The sequence below is a fragment of the Octopus sinensis genome, linkage group LG8, assembly GCF_006345805.1.
Source record: "Octopus sinensis linkage group LG8, ASM634580v1, whole genome shotgun sequence".
NCBI classification, from domain to species: domain Eukaryota; kingdom Metazoa; phylum Mollusca; class Cephalopoda; order Octopoda; family Octopodidae; genus Octopus; species Octopus sinensis.
In genome coordinates this window covers 4,184,138-4,211,900 of record NC_043004.1, presented here as the reverse complement: position 1 = coordinate 4,211,900, position 27,763 = coordinate 4,184,138, and the positions used below count along the sequence as shown (strand labels likewise).

At 35.4% G+C, this 27,763-nt stretch overlaps 1 protein-coding gene and 1 long non-coding RNA gene across 9 annotated transcripts in view; one reads left to right on the top strand and one right to left on the bottom strand.

The window, feature by feature from the left end:
• LOC115215026 (nuclear distribution protein nudE homolog 1) overlaps positions 1-27,763 on the top strand; it is a 94,613-nt gene that overhangs the window by 47,985 nt on the left and 18,865 nt on the right. For all 8 annotated transcript variants that reach the window (XR_003881948.2, XM_036505205.1, XM_036505207.1 and 5 more), the window contains exons 3-7: positions 8,554-8,702; positions 13,014-13,059; positions 15,113-15,203; positions 17,158-17,388; positions 21,367-21,437. Coding sequence is in view for 7 of the 8 variants with exons in the window: in XM_036505205.1 (XP_036361098.1) it covers positions 8,554-8,702; positions 13,014-13,059; positions 15,113-15,203; positions 17,158-17,388; positions 21,367-21,437 (588 nt within the window). In the remaining variant the exon portion in view is untranslated. The remainder of the gene's footprint in view (positions 1-8,553; positions 8,703-13,013; positions 13,060-15,112; positions 15,204-17,157; positions 17,389-21,366; positions 21,438-27,763) is intronic.
• LOC118764479 lies at positions 132-27,595 on the bottom strand. Its single transcript, XR_005000286.1, has 3 exons — positions 27,583-27,595; positions 20,506-20,580; positions 132-160 (listed from the first exon to the last, which is right to left on the bottom strand). It is a non-coding gene; the product is annotated as an uncharacterized LOC118764479 (long non-coding RNA).

Sequence of the window (27,763 nt, the reverse complement as noted above, 5' to 3'; positions counted from 1 at the left end):
GCTGCAGTTGCTTGCTGTCTCTTTCATGAAGTTTAGCATCATGGAATCACGTCCTCATGATATTACCTGATAGTAGTAAACATGAGTCACCATCATGCCAACAGTGTCTTTTTGTTTCCAATCTTCTGTGAAAAGATATCTAGCCAAGGGAAAGTATTACCTCACTTGAACATAGGTGAGGGCTGGTGACAAAAAAGTTATGTGACCATAGAAAATCTACCTCATCAAATTGTCTGACCTATATGAGTATGGGTAGGTGGTCATTAAAATGTGTATTTCAGAAAGAATATCCAATTTACTTAAATATTGCAAGATACCTATTATATCTGTATCATTAATAACTTCATCATTGAAATTCTGAAAGGGAATAGTTCCTAATATAACTTTGAACATCTCCACAGAGACAAATGCTCTGTATATTTTCCATTTGCTTCATGAATAGCTCAGTGTATTGAAATAATTGCTTCTTTTGTCAAGAAGAATGTTTTAAGGATTCATTATCTTCTTAGTATGCTAAATTCCTCATATACAAAATGAGTGCTGGTCTGTTTGTCATGAGCCCAAAGACTCATAAGGCTGGAGTTTAACCATGATTTCCATGGCATATGAATCTCTGAATGGGACACTGGTCTGTCACATGGTTAACTTCCCAGCTATTACTGAAATTGGGTGGACTGGAGCAATATGAAACAAAGTGTTTTGCTCAAGAACATAATGCATCACTAGGTCCTGGAATGTAAACCACACCTTCACTGAAATGGGAACTTTGTCTGTTTATGTAGACCTGTCACTCTGTCTATGCCTGTCATTATGTATTTTTTCTGCTGGTATGAGATGGATGTGCTTGTCATGCAACATTGTTGTCACTAGTCTGTTAGGTCCAGTGTTTACAGATCTGTTTCCCCTGTGTCTTCTCACATTCAGTATTATTAGTATTTTCTATTGTTAGTGCACAGCTGTACTCTGTTTAGTCCAGCACTCTAATTGAGGCCATTCACGTTGTATTTGAACCATTTGAAGTGTGTAGTAACTGAGTAAGATTTGTGTGGTTATTGTTCAGTTTTGGACTGTTGTTGCATAGACAGAACTGCAACGATTGTTTAAACTGAACAGTTGTGATTGAAAGGTAAACATAAGATTGTGTGGAGTGTTCACTACTAAATACTGGGATGTATTGGATGTGTGTGAGACATTTATAAAGATGGGGTTTGATACACATTTAGGATTGGGTTATGTGTGGTATATTTATAGGGGGTGCAGTGGAGTGCACTTATAAGGGTTGATGTTGTGAGGTAGTTTTATAAGAATTGTGGGTGTGGTACATTTGCAAGGATTGGAAGTGTCAGGTATAGATATGGTTATGAGAAGAGGTGAATGTATTGTGTTGGTTTTAATGGGTGTCATGCAGTGTTGTAGCTAGAATGATAGCAGAGCAAAATTAGTGACAGGAAATTGAACTCTTTTAGTATGTACATTGACCATTAAACCGTTTTGTTAAATGTTTTAGGTTTGGAGATGTGAATCACACACCTGAGACAAGATGAGATGAATGCATTGTGTTGGTTTTTATGTGTATGGTGTGAATGAGTTCATAGGAACAGAGAACAATGTAGTTAGTTTTTAAAAAATTTTTTGTATTTTTTAAATTTAATCTAATGTTGTGTTGCCAATGGCTTTATCTTCCATAGGCTCTAGAGTTCAGTCAACATAGTATAAATATCCATTGAATTAAGTTAATTTTTCGTGACTGCATGGTCAAAGAAATTAATACCCCTTCCTCCTATACAGATTATCTGTGTAATGCGCTCACATCTCTTTGTGTGTATTTGTTGAGCTGATTATCCTAAGATATCAATAATATGAATCTGCACTGATGACATTTAGAGATTAAAGATATAGAAGAAAGCATTTATGATGCAAGTTCACTTGAGTGTCTCTCTAGTTCTATGTCTTCTTTGTTTGTAAATATTCAAAGAAAAAAATATTTAATTTTCTATGATATTTGTCACCTTAGACTTTTGAAAGCATCTGACTTATTTCTCTGGATATTTTTTACTGTCTGGTTTCTTGAATATTCCATACCTTTACTATTCTATGACTCTATAACAAAAAGCAATCTCAAGCATGATGGCATCATAGCGATTAAGTTTTAGAAGTAATATTGTGATTATCTATACATTTTGCATTGATGGGAATGGGATGGCAGTGTGTGATTTGATTTGGCTGCTATTTCTAGCAAAATGAGCAACCACATAGAGGCTTCCACATAGAGGCTTGTGTCTTTGGGATGTTGTGATATTGTTTTACATAGTTGTTCAGGCAAAATTTTGAAGGAAATAGAGATCACTCTTTGTCAAGACATTTGTTCTAAAAATAAATATAAGGTTTCTTTTGTGTTGTGTTTCAGACAAACAGGAAATCTTTTTCACTCATTTTACATTTGAAATTTTATATGTATAATCAATGTAACAAGGAATATATAGCATATAGAATTGTGAATATAAAATGATTCTGTGCAGGTCAACAAGATTTAGGAGGTTTAATTAAAACAGTAGCAAAAAATGAAATCACTTTTCTCAAGGTTATCTTTGTTAGACTCTACTCTGGCAGATACACTGATAATTTGGTTTTATTCTAAAAGCAGAATCATCATCATCGTTTAACGTCTGCTTTCCATGCTAGCATGGGTTGGACGGTTCAACTGGGGTCTGGGAAGCCCGAAGGCTGCACCAGGCCAGTCAGATCTGGCAGTGTTTCTACAGCTGGATACTTTGTCAAAAAAGATTGGTTATATAGTTAAGAAGTTTGCTTTTCAGTCATATGGTCTTGGGTTCAGTCCCATTGTCTGGCTTGCATAAGTGTCTTTTACTATTGGTCTGAGCCAACCTACGCCTTGGAAGTAGGTTCAACAGACAGAAACTGTAAAAAACTTTGTGTGTGTGTTTATGCATGAACATTTGTGCATGTACTCTTGTAACAAACATCACATAATGGTTGTAAATGAGCATCACCATCACACAAGTGATGTTCATTTATAGTCTTCTGTGGAAAAACGTCTGGCCATGAGAAATATTTACCTTGCTAGGGAACAGGTGAGGTTTGGCAACAGGAAGGGCATCTGGCTATAGAAAAATCTGCCTTGGCTAATTCAGTCTGACCCAGGCAAGCATGGAAAAGGAGATATTAAATGATGATGATGATTTAGTTGATAGATTCTATCTTGTCACTGTAGACGAGCAGTTTACAATCTGATTTTCATCCTTTCTCTTTCTGATTTTACCTGATCTGTTTCCAGATGGGAAGAATTCAGTATACAGAGCTGCGTAGTGCCAAAGATGAGATTCAGACAAATGGATTTGCACCTAAGGGTCAACATTTTGGAAATGATGTTCAAAATCATGTCTCCTTAATCTGGAGTCACTAGTGACTTCTGTACAGTTAATCTGAGCAGAATCAGGTCTCCTTAATTTGGAGTCACTAGTGACTTTTGTACAGTTAATTTGAGCAAGTCTAATTCATTTTTAGATGAGATTTATGTTTGTTTGCAAAGTAAACTTAGGAAAGCTTAAAATTGTATTGACTTCTACTTTTTACTTGTTTCACTCTTTGGATTGCAGCCATGCTGGTGCACTGCCTTGAAGAATTTTTAGGCGATTGAATCAATCCCACGTTTTTTCTATTTTTAAGTCTAATACTTATTCCCTTGATCACTATTACTAAACTTCCATGTTATGGAAACATAAACAAATCAACAAACACAGGCACAAAGGTGCATGTGCACACAAGCACATGCATATGTGATGGGTTTCCACACTGTGTGCTTCTTAAATTCACTCTCAAGCCATTGGTTGATCTGGGGCAATTTGCCCAAAGTGCCATGCAGTGAAACTAAATTTAAAACCACATGGTTGCAAAGTAAGCCTCTTAACTGCACATCCATGCCCACACCTATTGCTTCATTAATGTACCCAGCTATAATAAATATATTTGCATTCTTAAATTCAAAGTTGCCTTACTTATTGCAAGTGTTGTTCAGCTTCAGGTCAGCACTAATTAAGTAAACTTAAAATTGACTTCCCAGTTATGGCCATCCTGTTCTTATTATATCATGGATTAGTGTTACCTTCTTCATTTAAGACAAATAGGTGGTTTTGATACATAAAGAGTAAAATGTGGAGGACTGGAAATTCTAAGTTGATAACTTTGAATGTTCTGACATGTTCTTAATGTTTGGAGTGTAAATTCTGTAGTTGAAGATTTGCACACTGGTACTGCTCCACAACTTTCTCTGTCAACAGATCAATGTTGTGCTGCTACTTTTCTCAATTAGTTTTATCAGTTTAAAGTCTTCGCTAACAAGTACGTCACAGGACTAATGGCTGGTCAAACTTCTTTCTGCATGATAATTCAAGGTGTTAGTAAAACGTGACTGCATGACCTATATCATTGTTGTCAACGTCTCAATTTTCTATCAATTGGTTTCTTCTAAACTGAACTGTGTTTCAAGGAAAATATAGCAACTATTTATATCTAGGAAAAGTGACTAAAGATCTGGGAGGTATTTTATCTAAAAATAGAATATTCTTGTTTTAAAACTGCTACTAAATATATCTGTTGGCAAAGATTTAAGGAATTCCTGTGGCTTCAGTCATTGGTCATTCACTATGTATTTTTGGGTTGCTTGAACATTCCCTTTTAGATGTGAAATAGCTCAATTTCATTCCATTGGTTTGGCACAGACAACTGGCTTTCAATCTTGTACATTGTCATTTGACCACCCCTATGCAATGACTTAAGGTTTCTTTCCTTTTTTTTTTTTAATAATCCTCTAGAACTGTTATTAGCTAATAGTTGAAGTTGTTCTTTATTCTGTTTCAACCCTAATTGAGCATACCTGTGATCAAAGGCATTCCAGCTTAACAATCCGGTCTGATGAGGAGTATCTTGGACCATATTATCTCAGTTGTCCTCCCCATTTTAAAATGGTGGGTGTGATTTGGGGGGAGATTTGACTGCTATGTTTAGAAACCTATTGACTATGCAGCTACTTCCTTGTTAGGTTCTTTACTTTGTTTCAAATGGAAAGTAAAAATAGCTTTTATTGTATATTTTTTAGCTGTAGTTATAGAAAAAGTTTCTTTATTTTGGTCAGAGGAGATATTTTTTACTTGTTTATAAAATATATAATTTCCTCTGAACATATGTACCACATGTCTTTTTCTCATACTTACATGGGTTAAATAGATCATGAAACACTTTATAGTGTGAACTTTGCATATTTTGCTAACTTTGCATATTTTGCTGTGTTCACAGTATTAGTGAGTCTCCTCTAATCTAGTCATTTTTCATTCAGCAGCATGGTTGTGGTTAAGAAGCTTGCTTCCCACACTCTTGGTTCTGGGTTTAGTCCCCTGCATGGTACCTTGGGCAAGTGTTTTGTATTACAGTGTCCTAGGTTGACCAAATTCTTGTGAGTGGATTCTGTAAACAAAAACTGTCATTGGGTGTTTCCTTGTCTTGACATTGCATGATTGTTGTAGACAAATGCCACTGTCATACAAGCAGTGTTTCATGAAAATATGTTCAAACATAGGAAAATGTTATCTCACTTGGAAACAGGTGAGGGATATCAATAAGAAAGGCACCTGGCTGTAGAAACTCTTGCCCTAAGCATATTATCTCTGTTGTGTAATATAAAGTTCACATTTCCTTGCATGTGTACTCACACACCTTCACATGTGCATGTACACTCATGCACACACATTCACATTCACACGTGCTCACACTCACTCTTGCATGCACACACACTCACGTGCACTCTCTCACAGGCACATTCACATGTGCACAAGCAACTATGTCATCATCTTTATTGATTTAGCATCCATTTACTCATGCTGATAAAGATTGTAGGGTAGTTTGCAGTATAGCACTGATAAGATGCAGCCCCCTATCTGGAAGACATGTCTTTCCTTAGCCTTTTTTTCAACCCCTTACTGACTGCACACTGCTTTAACTTGGTGTTCATTAATGCATGGCATACATGCTAGGATGCAATTTTTTTTTAATAGGTGTACTTCCTTATTAATAGCTTTTTCTTATTGATATTTCTTTGGGTGTCTCCAGAAATGCATGATTTTGCTTCCTTACAAATGAGGAATGTAGCTTTTTCAGGATGCATTAGACAAGTCATATGAATTGATGTTGTTGGTAATAGTAGTGCTAATTTATGATGACTACACCTAGATTATTTTGTTAGTGTTTAGCTCTATAAAACATTTAGCGAGAGAGAGAGAGAGAGAGAAAGAAAGAGAGACCGACCTAGCAAAAATCCATATTAAATGTTTGTTTAATGACTCACTTGCATCAGATAGTTACTGGAGAATGTCTCTTTATGAATAGGCATTGATGAGTTAGTTGCTTGCTAGCCATTTCAATATCAATCTGCCTGAGATTACCTATTTGTTGTTTGTTTTAAAATGTTCATATGTAATTGAAATCTTCCGTCATAATTTTGGTGCAGGCAGGCATTGTGGCTCAGTGGCTAGGACGTTTCACTCTTCAATTTCCACACTGGGCAGTGCATTGTGTTCTTGAGCAAAACATTTCATTTCATGTTGCTCCTGTCCCCTCAACTGTAAATGAGTGGTAACCCTTATTTACATTATTTAAATTTGACGAATATTTGTCCTCATCTTGGTTGTTGTTAACATGTTTTGGCTGATATAACCTCCAGCCTTTATCAGGTGTCTTGGGGAAATTTCAAACCTGGGTTCTCGTTCCTAAGGTATTTTTTGATATTATTATTATTCAGGTCATTGCCTGGAATTGAACTTGGAATCTTGGGGTTAGTAGCCCACACTCTTAACCATTATGCCATATGCCCGTGGCATAGTGGTTAAGAGCATGGGCTACTAACCCCAAGATTCCGAGTTCAATTCCAGGCAGTGACCTGAATAATAATCATAATAATATCAAAAAATACCTTAGGAATGAGAACCCAGGTTCAAAATTTCCCCAAGACACCTGATGAAGGCTGGAGATTATATCAGCCGAAACGTTGTGTTAACAACAAACAAGATGAGGACAAATATCCGTCTAATGTAAATAATGTACATAATTCCCCATCTCTTAAATATAGAACTGAGTGGTAACCCTGTAATGGCCTGGCATCCTGTTCCAGGGGAATGTTATGATCTCCTCCTCCTCCTTTTCCAATTTGGCATGGGTTGAACAGGTTGACCAGAGCTGGGGAGCTGCACCAGGTTCTAGTCTGATTTGGCTTGATTTTTATAGCTGGAAGCCATTTGTAATGCCAACCACTTTACAGTGTGTGCTGGGTGCTTTTAACGTGGTACCAGTACAAGTGCATTCATGTGGCATTGACATGGGAACAGTTACATGATGCCGGCATGATCACTACATTGCACTGGCATAGGTGCTCTTACACAGTACTGGTACGTGTGCTCTTACATGGCATGGGCACACAACCTGGGTAGCTGGCCCTATGTGTCCTAGGACTAGACATTGATGTCCAGGGGTTGTTGATGATCAGAATTTTATGCTGGAACCTCTTGTGTTCCAATCATTATCTTAATTAAAATGTTACTTTTGTAAATCCTACCATGCTTTTGATTATTGTCAAAATTAATTGAAACATCAGCAATCTATTTCATTAGAAATAAATTAATGGAAAGATTTGTTGAAATTTTGCAACAAACTACAAAGTGATTAAAATTAATATTTCTCCATTTGACTTTCATGTTCAGTTTAAAAGGCCTTATTAGCGAACAATATCTATTTACATACTTCAGTCCTTTTGTATTCCATGGATGAAAAGCAGCTTAATTAATTCTAAGTACAAAAATATGACTAATAATTGTCATTATTATAATATAAAGAAAAGAAAAATTCTTGACATTTGTTGTTATTTAGTTGTTATTGTTTACTAATGAAGCAGTAAAACCTCATTGTTTGGTTCTAGAATAATAAAAATAACCAAGTGCGCAAGCAACTTGCTGTAGTTCAAAAGTTTGCTTTCCAACCACATGGTTTCAGGTTCAGTTTCACAATGTCTTCTACTATAGCCCCAAGTTGAGCATAGTGTTGTATGTGGATTTGGTTTATGGGAACTGAAAGAAGCTTGTCATAAATGTGTTTGGGTCTCCTTGTCTTGACCTTGTGTGATAGTTATGAATGGGTGTTGCCATTGTACAAGTGGTTGTTTGTTTCCAATCTTCTATGAAAATATGTTGGGGCCATATGGAAATAATACCTTGCTTAGAAACGAATGAAGTTTGGTGATTGGAAGGGCATCTGGCTGTAGAAAAAATCTGCTCAGTGAATTCTGTCTAAGCCATGCGAGCATGGTGAAGTGGGTGTCGAAACATTGATGATGAAATGCATATGTTGTATTTTTATTTTTTAAAAATTTTTTTAAAGATTGGAAACAATCATCTACTAAAATGAAAGAGGAAACTTATTTCAAATTTTATTCCTTAACTCTTCTTTTTATTTCCTCTCCAAATCTCTATTTTATTATTTCTTATTCTGCAGCGTAAATTAGAGTCCTTGCAGACAGCACGTCACTACGAAGTATCAAAACTACAAACAGATCTTTGTGAGGTTACGGCTTGGAAGGAAGAACACCAGAAATACATAATTCGGATAGAGCAGCTTAATGATGATTTGGAAAGACAGAACAGGTAGGTTATGTGTTATACTGTGTGTGTGTGGAGGGTGGGTTGGTGGCACAACTGCATGGATACAGAGTTGCATGGATATAGAGTTCACTTCGTAACTACCATATGTTGTAGGATCTATCCTATTGTGTGGCACCTTGAGCAAGTTTTCTTCTGTTATAGCTTTGTACTGACCAGTGCCGTGTGAGTGAAATTGGTCGACAGAAACGGCATAAAAGCCTGAATGTTCTGCACTTTTAACTTGTGAAAAGCAGTGGAATAAACTCTTTACGTGCAAAATAGTGAAGTGTTGAATTTTTGTTTCTTGATGGTCATGGGATAACTGAAAAGACATTTCCAATCAATGTACTGCTTGTCAAAGTCTGTCAACATAGACATAACGTTTCCTTTGTTTCTTAAGGTGTTACTATCACACTTCTTCTTGAAAGCCATGAAGGACATTATTTCCAAGTATACTCTGGACTTGGATGCAAATGAGACATCTATTTGCAGCATTGCTAAAAATTTGGGACCTGGACATGCTCTTAAGAGATAGCAAATGATTGTCAATGTTAAATGCACAATGGCACATAGAACTGTGGAGGCCCTGGGAAGGACATTGCAAGACTTGGGTTGACAATAGATGTCAAATGGGAGGAGTTGCAGTGGGATTGTGAGATCCTTCTATTAATCTCCAAAGGAACAAAGGCCGATGAAATCTGCAGTGGCTTTAAATCCTCATCACTTTGAACTGAAGTTAAAAATTTTCAAAATGTCAAAAAAACATGTAAATCAATCTTTTTAGGAAGCAGCAGTTTTATTTATTTTTTTGTCTTTTTGTCAGAAATTTGTTAAAAGTTAGGGAAAGGAGAGTTCTTTCTGACTGTCGTGGTTCCATCAATTCAACTCCTGTAAGTGCAGTGGTTAAGACAGAAAACAAATTGACATTGAAGGTGTTCCTCAACTGGCGTGTCCATTGCATGATCTGAATGAGTGCATCAAGAGAGGATGCAGTTTACCCAGAATTCCACTCATATCAACAGATTTAGCAAACATCACTTTCCAGAACACATAAACATTAAGTCAATCAATAAATTTCAAGGGCAAATATTGACATTTGCTGGACTGCATCTTGAGGATTACTGCTTTCCTAGTTGCCTATTTTAAGCAGACTGCTCAAGAGTTGGAAACCATAATCTGTTTGTGCTTGTTGGTAAATTGAAAAAAAAACAAAAAAAACATTGTATATTCTGAGGAGTTGACATGACAATGTTTTGAATTCTCAACACTATGATGGGTACATGTCTAGTAACATTTAAGCTGGGGCTCTTCATCACAATATTTTTTTTATCACTATATGTCTTGAAATTTTAGTGTTTGGATGTATGGATTTTCTCTGAAGGGTGTTTTCTGTATCATATGAGAATGATTTTATTTCTATAAACTGATTTACCTTTCTCTCCTTGTATTTCTACTTGGGGGAGAGAATCCCATTGTTGACAGCAGAGGTGATAACTCTGAACTTTTTCCACCCTATTCTTATTCTGATAACTATATTTTCAGAATACCCTCCTCCATAGCTGATTAGGTAATATGTGACAGAGAAAAGAAAATGCTAAATCAGATCTAATTAATAATTTGTTTCATTTAGATGATGAGATTCTAAACTGCTTCAAATCCTATATTTTTACTATTCAAAGTACAGAACTGGATGAATAATTAAAATGTTATAGTTGGCCAACCTATATCTTTGGGCGAGACAGGCTGAGATTAGTAGCATATCTTATTGACACAATGTCCAGCACTCATGTGCTGTGTATTTAACAAAACTGACCTGCTTTCAGTTGGCTATATATTTCCATCTACATCCACTTTCAGTAACTTGCTCTGCTTTAAAGCTCCTTTAATCTTTTGGCTTAGTGGTCACTGAGATTAATTATTAGTTGACACTTAATTTCCTCACAACCATTATCACAACTGGTAACCACTCCTCACTTATATTTTTGGAGTAAATATTATCTTTTGCAACTTACTACACTATGCAAAATTTTGAGTTAATCATAGATTATCCTGTTCTGATTAGCCATTGCTTATAAATCTGCTGATAGTTAATAATTATATTAGTCAGCTGTGTTTATGTTTTATTTGTAGGTGAGTAGGTTTTAATCTTGGTTAATCCAACACAAATGTCTATTTTCTAGCTTATTTTTAATTGAGTTCATTAACATACACGTGTATGTGTGTATGTATGTATGTATCTAGCTATCCATTTGTCCTTTCGTACAAATGTACCTTGCTCTTGATCAAAGAAAAATTGTATATTGTGAACCTAAACTATTACTCTTTACTCTTACTCTTTTACTTGTTTCAGTCATTTGACTGCGGCCATGCTGGAGCACCACCTTTAGTACTTATTCTATTGGTCTCTTTTTGCCGAACCGCTAAGTAATGGGGACATAAACACACCAGCATCGGTTGTCAAGCAATGCTAGGGGGACAAACACAGACACACACATATACATATATATACATATATACGACAGGCTTCTTTCAGTTTCCGTCTACCAAATCCATTCACAAGGCATTGGTCGGCCCGGGGCTATAGCAGAAGACACTTGCCCAAGATGCCACGCAGTGGGACTGAACCCGCAACCGTGTGGTTGGTTAGCAAGCTACTTACCACACAGCCACTCCTAATATTGTTTACTATAATATTAGGTTGGCAACTAAGTCCCTGTCGGTTTTTTTAAAATTTCAATTTTTTAAAAGGTTTAATAAAAAATAACAACTAATTAATCAATAATGTATTCACTCTTGTTGTTTACAGCTTCTTCCCAGCGTTCAATAAGATTTTCAATACCTCGTTGGTAGAAATCACCTGATTTTGACTTGAAAAATTGATCCAACCAAGCTCTCAAATTCTGAATCAGTATTGAACAAAACTCTGTGCATAGCATTTGAAAGAGATCAAAAGAGGTGGAAATCCGTTGGTGCCAAATCAGGAGAGTACGGTGGGTGTGGCAGCACTTCCCAGCCATGTGATTGAATGGCTTCCTTGGTCATATTGGCGATATGAGGGCTGGCGTTGTCATGCAGCAGCAGAATTCCATGCTGCCGATAGTTGTTCTATCTGAATGTAGTTCCATGTTGACCGTTTGGTTCCATTCAAGCAATTTGTAATGGATAATCCTTTCCCAGTCCCACCATATGTACACCATTTTATGTAGATGATCTTGTTTCACGTGCAGTGTTGCTTCTTTACCAAGGCTAAACCATTCCATACGCTGCTTCATATTGATGTACAGGCACCACTTTTCGTCGCCAGTAATGATTCGATAAAGAAATTGTTGTTTGTATCCATGAGTTGAGCAGTGACGAGCAAGCAAACCAGCAGAGATTGTGGCTCATTGGTTTTTGTTGTTGTCACTTAAAGCATGCGGAACCCATGCTCCATACTTCTGAACCTTTCCCATCGAGTGAAGATGCTTCTCTATAGCAGTGTGGGAGCATTCTATTTTCTCTGCCAGTTCCATTGTTGTTTGATGAGAATTTTCATGCAAAAGTTGATTTAATCGCTCTTCATCGAACTCAACGGCCAGAATGAGGTGCGTCTTTGAGGTCAAAATTTCCAATTTTGAACTTGGCATACCAATCACGAGCGGTTCTTTCAGCTATGGCACCCTCTCTGTACGCAGCACAAATGTTGTGAGCAGCTTTTGCGGCCTTAGAACCTTGATTAAAAGCAAAAAGAACGTGTCGAAAATGCTTGTTCTTCGTAACTTGACATTCCATCTTAATGATCTGAAAATAAACAGAAATTAACTAAAATTAACTAGGAAAAAAAAAAGAAAAAAAAGATCCCGAAATGATTCAAAAATAGAATTTTCGAAAAAAAATAGATTCCAAAATTTAAAAACTCAATAAATTCCAAAAAAAAAAAAAAAAAAAATAGCTGAAACTTAGTTGCCAACCCAATATATTGCAAACATTCCTAAATGTTATTAGATGCAAACATTGCTGTGTGAAAAACTTTGCTTGACTACCCCATGGTCTTAGGTTAGGTTCCAGTACCCTGTGAGTAAAATTTGTTGATGAAAACTGTATTGAAGAGTGGCCTCTGTGTGAGTGTAAATTGTATACATTCATGCACACAGATGACTAAATATACATAATGTATATGTGATTGACAATGACTTCCTATTTAATGCTTTTATTCCAGGAAGTATCAAAGTGTCTAACTCTTATAAATAACTTTTTTAGTTTATGAATTTCTGATCACCTTGTTACCTGTGTTTGTTTATTTGACTGCAACTTTTTTGTTTTGTTTGTTTACAGAATTGCTGCATTGTCATTGACAGATTTTGAAAAGAATCTCAACATGGTAAATTTTCAGTTTTCATTCTTTTGGTTAATTTGTGAACATAGGAATATATGTTATCACATCATGGGAGGATCACTATGCCAATAATAAACACACACACACAGGTTCAGTTTCACTTCTTTGCTATTTATTTGTCAATTGTTATAACCTTTTAAGCAGTTAACTAACTAATTGATTGATTGATTAATTGTTTGGTCTATCAATCAGTTAGGTTTGTCAAATTCCTTTTGTTGCTATTCATAACCTCATCATGGACATACTCTCTCTACTCCTGGTCTGTTTGTCAGACAAACAGGACTTTGAAGAAAAAAGCCAGCTGATTGATTGAACAAACATTTATTCAAGCAATCACTTAATTGGTTAGATAGATAAACCAATTAAGAAATAAGTGAAATAGAACCAGTGTGTGTGTTTATTATTGCCATAACAAACCTCTTGAGATACAACAAAGCATGGTTCCAAACACAAGTTTACATCAAGGATCTTGTAAACCAAATACAGAGGTGAAAGGAATATGAGGTTTCATTAGGAATTTTTCCATCCTGGTATAGGTTATGGTAATTATGGAAAATTGAAATTTTTAAGAATTACTGAAGCAGATTTTTAATAGTTACAAGCCTGGAGTTTGTTGTTTAAATATCTCTCGAGTCAGCTATGTCTAAAGAGATGCATGATTTGACACCTCCCACAGTCAAGCACCATAATAATGCAGATGTGGTGTCTGGTTTGTCACCTGTAACTGAACTTAAGTTTTTGTTTGGATATACTGGAATACTTACTGAAAAAATGGTGTGTGCTAGGTGTCGAGAGATAGCTAGATAGAGAGGTAGGAAGACTAAAACTAGATAGGAAGAAGTGAGCAGTGGGTGAATAAAATCTCATGATGCTTCACCTTGTAGATAAGATAACACAACATTTTACTGTATTACAGGATTATTTGTGAAGGCACATGACCTGTTGCATAACATGTTGCACTCAAAATTGTAAGATTATGGTTTCAGTACCCAGACTGAATGGTATGTTGTATTCTTGAAGATAACACTTCATTTCATGTTGCTCCGGTCCACCTTCATTATCATCCTTTAACATCTGTTTTCATGGGTTGGGTGGTTTGACCAGAACTGGCAAGCCGGTGAGCTGTACAAAGTTCTAGTCTGATTTAGCTTGGTTTCTGCAGCTGGATCCCCTTCCTAATGCCAGCCACTTCACAGTGTGTGCTAGGTACTTTTAATGTAGCATGGCACAAGTGCGCTTCTACATGGTACTGACATGAGTGCATTTTATGTGGCACTGGCACAGCACTCCTGCTGGCCAATCTTCTTTACCATGGGATGTGGCCATAACACTTCAGCTGTAATTGAGTTCTAGCAACAGCTGTGATGGACTGGTGTCCTGTTCAGAGGGTAATCTCAGTCACTTACACACCATGAAATCCCAGTTAGTCTCCTACTATATGAGACCTTGGGCTCATGACAGACCTTACAGCATTAATTCGGGTGCTGGTGCCCTGTAAAAAGCACTCAGTCCACTCTGTAAGGTGGTTGGCATTAGGAAGGGCATCCAACTGTAAAAAACCATGACTAAACAGACAGTGAAGCTTGGTGCAGTGTTCTAGCTTGCTAGCTCCTATTACACCATCTAACTCATACCAGCATAGAAAACAGACATTAAATGATGATGATGATGAACTTGGGTGTTAAAACAATGATGATAGTAATGATTTTAAGTGTCACTGTAACCTCTTTGTTCTAAAATTTAAGCTTTAAAATATTCATTGAAAGGAAGTGTTTTTTTTATATATAAAAAGGATTGCTTGGTACACACCAAAATAATCAATGCTTTTTCTAGCTGCTATTCTTTAATCTAGTGTAGACTGGGTCCAGTAATGCAGGGCTACAGGAGTACAAAATATTTAGTCTGCTTCCTTTTGAGTAATTGGTCAATACTGAGTGTTTTCAGTCATCCTGACTTACCAGCTATGATTTTGATGATGGAAATATATATTTTTGAGTGTTTTATATATGTTATATACTAAAATGTTCTTTGTCTAAAGGCTTTGGAGAGAAATGTTTTCCTAGAGAATGAACTTGATGGCAAAGAAATTCTCAGAGAATCTATTCAGAGATTAAAAGATGAAGCAAGAGGTAAAGATATTTTGCTGTTATTACTACTACTACTACTACTATTTCAAACTGCCCGGTCATAAACATTAATAAAAGTCATAATTAAGACATTATGAGAAAAATAGCATATCTAAACATTTTTGTTTGTTAATTATAAGAATTGTAGTTCTTTTCTGCAGTTTGCAGACAAATATTTTTATTAAAAATGTCAGCAAATAACGGCAACTAGTGAACCTGAGCAACACAACCACAAATTTTACTGTGGCAGCTGGCTGCAGCTGACCATCATTTGCAGCAGCCCCTACGGCAAAGCTGCTTCTTTGCAAGAGCTGCACTTAGAAAAGTGCCTAAGGATGGAAAGTGGTCAAGATGAACTTGAGGATGTGTTCAAAAAGAGGGCAGAAAAGTCATCTTAACTGTGCCCCTGGAGGTAATGGGAAGTGCTGAGCATTGCACAATACGATATTGCTCCATAGGTATGAAAAGTTTTATAAAAAAAAAAAAAAAAAAAGCAACCTATATATGCCCAAGTAGAGAAGCACTTGAAGGCAACATAGAAAAAAATACCTTTGTCAATTGTGAGCTATTCCATCTCCCTGGTTAAAAGTGAAGCAGTTTATCCCCATTCCATCTTATAAGAGTTGCTGGATGACAAAGATGAGGGCTGTAGATGTGAAGCCAGAAACAAATGCCCAACCTGATTGAGTTAGCAAATGACACTTAGGTGAAAAGAGAAAGCCCACATGTCACACATGTGCTGCTACAAACCACTTAAGGCCATTCAGACACATTGACGGGCAAAATCAACTTTAGCAGCAGTAACTACATTATTAACAATAGCAGCTGACATCTTGGAAACAGCAATAGAATCTGTCACGGGGGGGGGGGGGGGGGGAAGAAAAGCCTCAACATCCATTTCTGTCCAGCATAAATTTATAATCTGTACAATCTATCTAGTTAGGATGCATAAACAAGCATCAGATTACTAAGCCTGAATGCATTATTCCTACTATATATATTTTATATAATGTATTATTATTAATATCAGAAAATCAATATTAGAAAATTCTTCAGAAAAATATATGTATGTAAAATAATTGTTGTATTAAAAATATAAATATATGTAAATATGTATAAGTATAAATATATAATAATGACATTTTAAAAGTTTCGAATTAAGTTTTTAAAGTATCTTATGATCGTCTCGCAGATGTGCTGTCCCTATAATGGAATTCGATATTGATAAGCATTTATAGACAACTATTTTACTCTTCAGAGATATAAAATGTGAAATTTGTATAATTTATCGAATGGTAGTTTTTTTTTAAATATGAAGTAATATAGGAAAATGTATATATTTAGCTAAAGATTTATGCATTATTCTTACTATTAGATTAGTGACATTTGATATGTTGGTGATCATTGACAAAGTAAAAATAATTAGCAAAGAAGTTATGATGCAAAAAAAAAAAAAAATTACAGAGGTGGTTTAATCTCGAAATGAACTGAAATGAAACTATCTCTGAAATGTTGGTCAATGGGGTGAACATATACATCATCTTCATTGTATATTACCAGTTGAGCATCATATCTTGCTCTGGTTTTTATCTTACCAAATTGGAGTATCTACTCTTTTGCTATTTGTTGGAAAGGTACCCTTCTCTTGTCAGGTGGACTCTTTGTGGCCAACACTGTCTTTGTAGAGAGCTCTGTATGCCACAGTTGAATATATATAGGCAAATGTTGAGGTTGCAGTATCTGCAGAAATTCCTGGTCAGTGGATTATATGACAGAGATGGGTCAATGGATTAAATGGAAAACTATTTATGTTGTGTTTCCTCTTATGTTCTGAGTTCAAATGCTATTTATGAGAAATTAATTAAATCAACAATGTAGCTTGTCTTTATAAATTTGTCTCTTTGTACCATTAGTAGAAATCAGTATGTATATAAATATTTTTATATTTTTTAAATAGATTTACGAAATGAATTGAAAGTAAAAGGCATGAAATTTGGGCCAGATGTCCCTGAACATTCATCAACACCTGACCTCCCTAGTAGCAGTGGCGTAGAATGTGCATCAGTCACCTCAACACCCCCTTCTTCTTCAGAAAATAGTCGGACACCTTCAGCAATGTCTGATAACAGTGCAAATCCAAACAGTGCAGAAAACTCATCAACTACATCTACAGCAACAACAAACAAAGGTAAGGGTCAATTGATATTTTTTCCCAAATCCTTTTCACACATGGACACAATCAGCCTTGCATCTGGCCACTATTGGTTTGAGAAGTGCTGACAGGCCATGTCTAATGTTTCTTCCGCTAAATACAGTCCTCTGAATCCATGTTATCCTATTTCTGTTGTTATAGTTGTTGTTGCTAACATTATCTTGGTTCATATCTTGTCAGGGTCAACTTTACTTTCCATCTTGTTTGGAGTTGGTGCTGGCACCCACGTCTAACTTTCTCCTGTTATAGCATCCTGTCTGCTAAATACAGTCATCCTAATCAAGTTACTCTGGTGCTGGTTACATTCTGAGTTCATCTCCTGCTAGATTTAGCTCATTTTGCCTTTCATCTCATCTAAGCTTGATAAAATATGGACTTGTCCAATACTGGAGTTGATTCGATTGACTATACCATTCCTTCTACAAATGGAGCTTTGTGCTACGAGTGATGTAACAAAAATTGATGGTCGATAAGGTAGTTTTTTGGACAAAATGCTTATCAGCTTTTCGTCTGTCTTTACTTTCCGAGTTGAAACAACATTGAGGTCCATTTTGCTTTTCATCCTTTCAGGGTTGATGAAATAAGTACCAGTTGAGCACTGGAGTTATTGTAATCAACTATTTTCTTCTCCCCCAAATTTTCAGGTCTCGTGCCCATAGTAGAAAGGAATATTCTGGTTGTTCTTTTTAAAACATTTACTATTATCGATTTTAATTGTTATCAAACTGTTAGGTTTGGTTGATTAATTCATTCAGATTATTTTTGGTTTCCCTTTTCTGAAGGTAGCAAAAGTGATTTTGATTCATAAGTTCTGATTGTTAATTCAAGTTTTTAAGGCTTTCAAAAAAAAAAACAAAAATATTAATATTGTCTAACTTCAAAATTTCTCTTTTCAAAATTCTCTTCTACTGCTAGATATTTTAAAAATTGTGCTCTCCTCTATGAAGTATGTTTGGACTCTGTTGTTAGCCATCCATACTGAAGCAATGTTCTGAGTGAGAAGTTGCTTACACAAGAAGTTTTAAACTAATGACAATAGTGTGATAGATTTAGCATCTCAGCTTCACAACCTGTGTAATTTTAAGTTTTAATCTGCAGAACTAACATAATTTCTCAGTAGTTTCACATTTAACTTCTTTTTAAAGAAAAGGTTACCAGTTCATTTATGTTCAGGCTGTGATATTCATCTAAATTAAAGCACAAAGTTATGCTTATATGTAACTTTGGCACATGTAGGGAAAATCTGTAGCAAGAAGAGATTTTCAGGAGGTTAGAATGAAGTGTTTAATACAAGGTTTTGCAGGTGTAGCACTATAGGGAGGAAGAGAAGAAAGTGAGCCTAGTGGGTTTGTATCCTGAGCTTGTTAGTTCATTGGAGCAAGAATTGCTATAGTAATGTTAGAAGAGACAGGAAGGAGAGATCATGTTAGTGTAGTCGGTGTGTTGGGCGAAGCTCCAGTAAAGCAATGACTTGGTCTTCAGATTGTTGAAATAAAATTGTCTTTTAATGCTCTCATATAACCTAGAGGTCACAATCTTTTTTCAAAATATTTCTTTTGGATGTTGTGAACTCTCACGCTCTAGTATGTGTTTAGAAAGCTATTTGATTTTCTTAATTGTAGCTATGCTGAAGCAGCCAGCTCATAGCTGTTTAAACTATTCATAACTCCTGAATTAGTTGTTATTGCCTGCAGTGTGTTCACTCCTTTCTACTCCCCTCCTATCCTTTTTCTTGTTTTACTTTTGAACTTGAGGACTTTACTAACAATTATTATAGCTTTATTTGTGTATTATTTTTTTATGCATGTTATTTTCTTGCTGTGCTTACTCTGAAATATGATGTAAATATTCTATTCGCTAATTTCTGGTTGTCATTGTTATTCTCATTACAATCATGTTTTTTTTTGTCTCCCCCACCCCTTGACTGTTATATTGGTGTTTTATGTTGGGAAGGCTAACCACTTTGTTTCTACACATCTTTAATGAAAAAGAACTTGAGAGAAGAGTGAGTGTGTAATTATACACCACCAGCAAAATAAAATAACCTCTGAGAAAGGTTCTTTGTGAGAAGCTTCTTTCTTGATCCTTTCACCCTGGTTTTGATTTAGTTCAGAGAATTGTATTTCACTTAATTCATCAACTGTTAGGGCGTAGCAGTTTACAGTTTTATCTTTCAGTATTCACTCCTGATACATTTCTAAGATATACCATGATTTAGTCATATGAATGAATTCATAGAAAATTTGGTCTTATGAGGAACTTTATGGAATATCCTCCTCCTGCTGTTAGAAACCAGTATTAGATAAAGTTGTAAATTTTTCTTCATCAGTAGAATCATATGTAAAAACTTTAATAAAGAGAGAATTAATGCAATAAAAGGTATTTGAGGTAGTGTGTGTGGCTTTCTTTTGCTAGTTATGTCCTAATCTTTGGTTTCATCTTGTTGCCAAGAGACTCAATTAGCAAGAGATAATTTTACTTTTAAAATTCCTTTCCATTATGGGAAGTCAAGTGTATGTTAATGCTGTCATACGGGGAAAACATCTTGCATTTTTTTTTGCACCTTTTCCTTCACTCTATTTAATTTTATTTTTGTATGTCTTGGGTAAATATTTAGCATTTTAAGAAAGGATCCTGTAACTCACATGCTCTGTACTTGGGCAGCAGATTTTGAAACCTATGCTTTCTTAGAAATGATGAAGTGGTAGTGATAAAGAGTTTACAGATCCTCATGTTATTGTACTGGTGGAGAATTATGTATGCATATACACATGTACAAGGTGAAGGTGTGGCTGCAGTCTTTGGTTTAGCCCCATTGTATGATACCAAGGGTAGGTGTATTCTAGTATAGCCCCAGGCCAAACAATGCCTTGTGATGGAAACTTGGTAGACGGAAACTGAAATGTATGTGTACATACATATATATATATATATATATATATATATACTTACACATACATACATACACACACATAGGTGCATGTACACACCTGTGTGTTTACCTTAGACTTAATGTTATGGTTGCAAATGATCATCACTGTTATGTATGTGAGGTTGTTTGTTTCCTGTCTTTCATAGCTATGGGGAAAATACTTTGCTTTGAAACAGGTGGGGATTGATGACAGGAAGGGCATCTGGCTATAGAAAATCTACCTCAACAAAATCCATCTGGAAGTGTGAGCATGTCCACACATGCTATATGTGGAGAGAGGGAAATCAGAGGTGCTGTTCCCCTGGAAAGTGATTGGATCTATGAAATCTGTTCAGTTTGAACGTCTTGAGATGAAAGCTTGATGGTAGAATATGGGAGATGACAGTTCCAGTGGGTTGCTTTTCTGGAGAAGAAGGATTTGGGAGAGTGCTTCTTGTAAGATTTTGGGTATGAGATACAGTAGGAGTAATGAAAGATAAAGAAAGGGGAAGAGTATCTAGCAGAAGTTGAAGGGTTGCTTATGTATTTACTTGAAAATTTTAAATATTGAAACAGCTGCAAACGATAGTAATTACATTTCAATAGCTTAGTCTCTGCATTTTTGATGAAAGTAGTAGTATTGTAGTATGGCTTGGTAGTTGAGTAGCCAAAAGGTGAAACTTGAAGAGCACTAGGCTGTGTGGTTGGTTAATTTAGGTCTACTGATAAACTGAAATTATGTAAGGTGTAAAATCTCTTTTTTTTTTTTCGATTATTGCTAAGACCTTGCCTCTTGCACCTATTTAATCATTTGGCTGGGAATGTTCAGCTTAATTGTTGTTAATATTTTACTATTTTCAAAGTCCTCAATATTACACTTTCAAGAGAACTTTCTAACAGAAGAAAAACAAATAAATAAATGGGGGGGGGGGGGGGACATGTTTAAAAAAAAAAAAAAAAGAGAGAGAGGGAGAAATAATGCCTTGCTGCCTTCCAGCTAATGTCCATTTTTTGCCAATGTTTTCAACTGTTTGCACTTGCAGGCTCTGTCATATCCTCGGCTGCCCGAATCTCAGCTCTTTCCATTGTAGGAGATTTGTTGCAGAAAGTTGGTGTAAGTAGCTTGACACTTTACTAACCGTTCATATTAAAATAACTACTTCTCACTCACAGCATTTACTTCCTATTTGTTGTTGAATGTTATTTTACTCATCCATGTATTTTATTATTGTTCCTCTGTTTCTTTATTTTACAGGCATGATTATTATTATTATTATTATGAAAATCTGCTTTGATTCACATCATAGCTAGTTGCCTAGATTAGCTAGCCTTTCTCTCATAGTGTTCCTGTAATCTGCAAACATTTCATTGATATGTTTAATGTTTTATTTTATTTTTAATTTTGGCTTTTATTCTCTGGAAAGCTATGCAAAGTACTGTTATTTTTTAATGCTGTTTTCCAAGAGAAAACTTAAACCAGCGCATGCCTTATTAATTCTGAGATGACTTCACTGAAATGCCATTTGTTGATTCGGTGTAGATATTTCAACTTTGCTAAGTTGCAATGTAGTTGAAGATTGTTTTCTTCTGTTTCTAACGAGTCTGTATTCTTGGATATTTTTGAGAAATGTGAGACCTAACAGAAGTTGAATTAGTAGTAATGTTTTATCAGTTGCTTATGTTACATTATGGGTTAATTGTTCAACTAAATACATATTCTGCCATCCACCCCTTGGCAAGACTGGATTTATTTTACAGTTGATTAATTAAATGTTAAGATAGACATCTAATTATTTTGGTATTGGAATTCAGCATTATTTTTTTTAATAACATTTGAAAAAAAACTTTTAATATAATTAGAGAATAGTGTAGCATTTGAACCTGTGCACAAATATTAAGAACCTGTTTGTTGTTTTGGAAATATTTGTTTTCCTTCATCATCAGAACAATCAAATAGTCCTCAAATAAGTGATGGGGTTTCTATGTGGATGCTTAACATGCTAGAAATAAGAGCTACACCTCTCAAAACTGCACTCTGTTTTTAAAAAAAAATGTGAGGTCAAATTGGATAATGCAGTCCTGTCTACACTGCCTAGTAAAAACATAGGATGGCTATAGCCAGAATACTTCACTAGCCTTGGAGCTAAACAACAACAGCTAACTAGTGTAAGTAGTGCTGTATCATTATTATTGCCATTCTACCATGCACCATGTTATCAGCTAATGAGGTAGCACATGAAATGGGAAGATATTAAGGCAAGCAAAGTTTAGCACCCAAAAGGCACAACACTTTATCTGTGATGAGATAAGATAAGCTATTTGAAGCTATTTCTTTTTTCCTTTTATAAATATTCTGTTCTGCTTCCATTGTTTCTGCTTCATAATGAGTTGAATAACAGTAATGTCTATAAGTATTTGATAACAAGAAGCGAAAATGAGAACTTGAATCAGTGCCGAAAAGACCAAACTTGTGTAATTTTGAGATTAATTCCACTCTGGCTTTCCTTATTAAGAGGAGGGTGGAGGATTTGTAGCATCATTAGAGCACTGGACAAAATGTCTTGCAGCATTTAGTTATGGTCCATTATATTCTGAGTTCTAAATCTCTTGGAGACCGACTTTGCCTCTCATCCTATAGGATTTTAAAAAATAAGTACTAGACAAATTCTGGAGATGACGTAACTGACCATTTCTCTTCCCTCACTCCAATGCCATGTGCCTATGTAAGAAATGATTATTAAGATATTAAAAAAAAAATAGTGATAGTATATAATAAAATAGAATAGGGTTATTAAAAGAAATCATCAAAATTTTATGAATGGAAAAATATATTTTTTTAATTTCTTTTTTGAAACTCCATGCACTACATGACCCCTTGCTCCCCAATAAATGTGTTTATAGGAACTGAAATAAATATTTGTTTTAGTATTATCAACATCTCTGGATTTGGATTAATTATAATTATGAACACGGAAAGTATGAAAGATCTGTCAGATGAAATATTGGTGTTGTAAAAACAAAAGAAACATCCTTTGAATGTCTTCATTCATCTTGGTCTTTATACAGAATTACAAAGAATTGTTGTTTGAAGTGTTCAGAGCCTTTTTCAGTTAATTTGTGTGTGTGTGTGTGATACATGCTTAGAGAGAGAAAGAGTTTCTATATATTTCTTGTTGAAGTATGTAGTCTTGTAAATGTCTGGCAGCTAGAATATTTAACTCCTGCTTGGAGGTTTCATGCTGCTGACTTATGAATGTAATTATATCTGAGTATTCATCAAGCATCCAGTAGCAAACATTTGCTACTGAAGTAACTGGTATGAAATGTGAGAAGGGACAGGCATGGTTGTGTTGTTAAGAAGCTTGCTTTTTAACCATATGATTTTGGGTTCCCCTGTGGCATCTTGGACATGTCATAAGTGTAATCTACTATAAACTCTAGGCTAAACAAAGTCATGTGAGTGGATTTGGTTGATAGAAACTGAAAGAATCCTGTCTCAATTCCTGGACTGGGCTCCATGTTGTGTTCTTGAGGAAGACACTTTATTTCATGTTGTTCCAGTTCATTCAGCTGTAGAAATTAGTTGTGACGTCACTGGTGCCAAATTGTGTTGGCCTTCCTTTGGATGACATTGGTGGTGTGGAGAGAGGGGAGGTTGGTATGCATAGGCAAATGCTGGTTTTCCGTAAACAACCTTACCTGAACTTGTGCCTCAGAGGGTAACTTTCTAGGTACAATTCCATAGTCCTTCATGACCGAATGGGGTCTTTACCCTTTTATTTCCTTGTTTTGACATCTGTGAGAGTTGTGAATGATTGTCACTGTTATACAAGCAGTATCATTGACTTCCAATATTCTGCAAAAACATGTCTGGTCATGGGGAAATATTACCTTACTTGGAAATCAGTAAGGGTTGGTGACAAGAAGGACATCTATCCATGAAAATCAAACTCAATAGAAAAATAAATTTTATCTGACTCATGCAAACATGAAAATGTATTTGGTTAAAATGATAAATGAATGATGAACTTTGATTCTCTTGTTATCACATACTTTCTTTCTTTCATGCGCACACATTTGGTAATATGCCTTATTCTACATTCTATTATCCAGTTTTATGTTTAGTTATTAACAACTGTATGTATTAATGGATGGGAGGAGAAAAAGGTTACATCTGTGATGGGTAAACTTAAAGACTCAGCTCTGTTGGTGGTCATCATTTAGGGGAGTTGTAAAAATATCTGAAATGGGTTTTTAATGCATAAAGATGTAGGAAATACAATTGAAAAGACAATTCTTAAACAGCTCATCACATAAAGTAGTAGTAAATGTGTAACATTTTAAATTCCACTATGGTTGGCACTGAATGTGACAAAAGACATTGAATTGTTCAGTCTTAGGACATTGTCTGAAAAAAAGACAAGATGAACAGAACTGGAACCGTTTTGATCTGAAGTCTGAACCATCTGATCAGACTAGAAATAACACATATATGCACATTCATATTTCATCCTAGCTAACTAAGAATGACAAAAGAGATACTTTTCCTAGGCTCTAAATGTTATTGATGTAAGCCTCTCTCATTCTGTTTAATTTTTTATCAGCTTAAATCAAAATGAGAAGGTGATGGTGAAGTATAGGTATCAGTTGTGGCCTCACCTGTGAAGAAAAGTTGTGGTATTTTGATTTGTATAAATAGATGTTTAATCAGCTTCTAGAAAATCTAAAATGCACAGTTGCTGCTGCTGCTGTGATCTTTCTCTTCTCCAAGATAGAGTGGATTTGTTTTTCATAGCTGCTGGTACTAGAGTGTGTAGCACTGAGTTACCCTATGCTTCATGCAAGCACCTGTTTTACTTATATGTAGATTTCCAAAGTCGAAATTGCGATGGAATTAATTTAATTTCAGCATAAGCTGCAGGATAGATGGTACTGCAATTCTATAGCAGCTCAACTGATCCCTACCCCCCACACAAATGTTTTTGTGTGTGTGTATTTATATTCTTATACAAGAATGTTGTTGATAGTGACTTTGAAGTTCTGACAGTTTGATGATGGCTTAATTAGCTGAAACTTCGAAGTTATTGTCAACAACATTCTTGTTTAAGAATGATAAATTTGTACTCTATAAAATTATAGAGTAACCCATCAGATTAATGTAAAATTGTTTTTATTCTAATTGAACATAAAAACAAATATATATATATATATATATATAATGTGTTTTGCACCAAATTTATATAATTTAATGAATGAAATATTTTGTGGTCTGGTGGTGGAATTTGTACATGAGGTTCACTGAAACAAATTTGCAATTATTTATTGTTCCACCTCTCAACATCAAGAAATCAATACAAGCCATCTGTCCTTTTTCTTTACTTTAAACAGGTAGACATGATGGTCTGAAAATTTAGGCAGTCTTCCCTGACTCATTTAATCATTGTGGTGTTTTTATTTTAAATGCTAGAAATGTTCCCAAACTGCCTCGTAGGGTCTATAGATTGTATAATTTTAAATGTTGCATTAAAATAAGTAGTTTTATAGAAGATTAACCCTTTAGTATTCAGGTAAGTCTGCCAAATATATAACTTATTTATTCACATTATTTTGAATTAATCATATATTATCCCTTAAGCTTTGAGATTTCAATGATGCATTTGTTTATGTTTAGAAGAACATTGCAGGTAGTTGCGAGGGGGCCTGATCTGGTCAGTCTGAATACAAAATAGATTATTTAGGTCTGATATGGCTAGTTTGAATGCTAGAGAGTTAAAGGCTAGAGAAAAACTAATTCATCAAAGAGTTGAAGGCTAGAGTAAAACTAATTCATCAAAGAACTACCAACAATTGAAGGGTATTAATAGTGTTTGCAAATGTCCTTTATTGTAAAGAAAACTTTAGTAATTGACCTATTAACTGCTTCCATGTATATCTTGCTGTCACAAATGTTTGTTTATTTTTTGACCAAACAAGGCTAAACCTTGAGATAGTTGGTAAAATGCATGCCAGTATATTACTTGGTCCATACTCCATAAACCCTAGAAATATGAAGGGCTAAGTTATTTCTTTATTGCCCACAGGAGGCAAAACAGAGGGGACAGACAAAGGGATTAAGTCGATTACATTGACCCCAGTGCGTAACTGGTTCTTATTTAATTGACCCTGAAAGGATGAAAGGCAAAGTCAATCTAGGTGGAATTTGAACTCAGAACATAAAGACAGACGAAACACTGCTAAGCATTTTGCCCAGTATGCTAACAATTCTGCCAGTTCACCACCCTATGAAGGCCTAAGTTAGCTCTGAATGTAGAGTATCAAAATTAAATACACTGAAGTATTTAGTGTAATTTACACTGCTGTCATTCTTGTTCTTGGTTAATTAATAATTTTTATATTATTATTGAGTGAGAGAGCAATGCATGCCATCAAAGTTATACTGGGATACAAATATACAAAGCTCATCATGACTACCTATCTGATAATGGTACACCATGCACATGCATCATAACCATATGTATGTGACACAATCTTGTATCATGATAAATAGCACATGACTTTGCGGGTAGGGGCCCAGTAAGAATTTTCTTCAGGTCAAGTAGCCCATCCTGCTCAAAAGGTTCCTGAATAAGGGTGGTTTAAGGAGGATAAACAAAATGCCCATGTTTCCAGAGGTGAATTGATGCTTGTCCACTGCTCGTGATCAGAAATGCACATATTGTCAGCTACTAAATGACCATGCTCAACTGGTTAGGTCAAACAACTGACAAGCAACTCTGTGGTATTGAGCAGAATATTTAGTGTAGCCCATCTTTCATACCAAGACAAAACAGTTAAGATGAAAAGCCATGAGAGCCACTGACTAATACTGTATCAGGGCTATTATTATTATTATTATCATCATCATTATTATTTACAATAACTTTTTTTAATGTCTTCTGGTATGGCTGTGTGGTTAAATGATTTGTTTTCCTACTACAAGGTAGTCCTACTATGTCACAAGTAGGCAAATGTCTTCTATAACCCTAGGCTGACTAAAGCCTTGTGAGTGGATTTAGTAAAAGGAAAATGAAAAAATCCCTGTGTGTGTGTGTCTCTCTTGCCATATTATATGATGGTTATAAGCAAGTGTTGCTGTCATACAAGTGATGTCATTCATTTCTGGTCTTCTGTGAAAACATGTCTGGCCAAGGGAAAATATTACCTTACATGAATGTAGGATGAGCATCTAGCCATAGAAAATCTGCCTTAATGAATTCCACCTGACTCATGCAAACATGGAAAAGTGGATGCTAAAACCAATGATAATAACGATCTATGTAATGTCCTCTCATCTGTTGCCCTTGTGGTGAATACAGAAACATTTTTATCTTATTGGAATGGAATGTCTCCTTGTCCTTTTACCCTTTTAACCAAAGAAAAAAGAAGTTTATTACTGTTGGG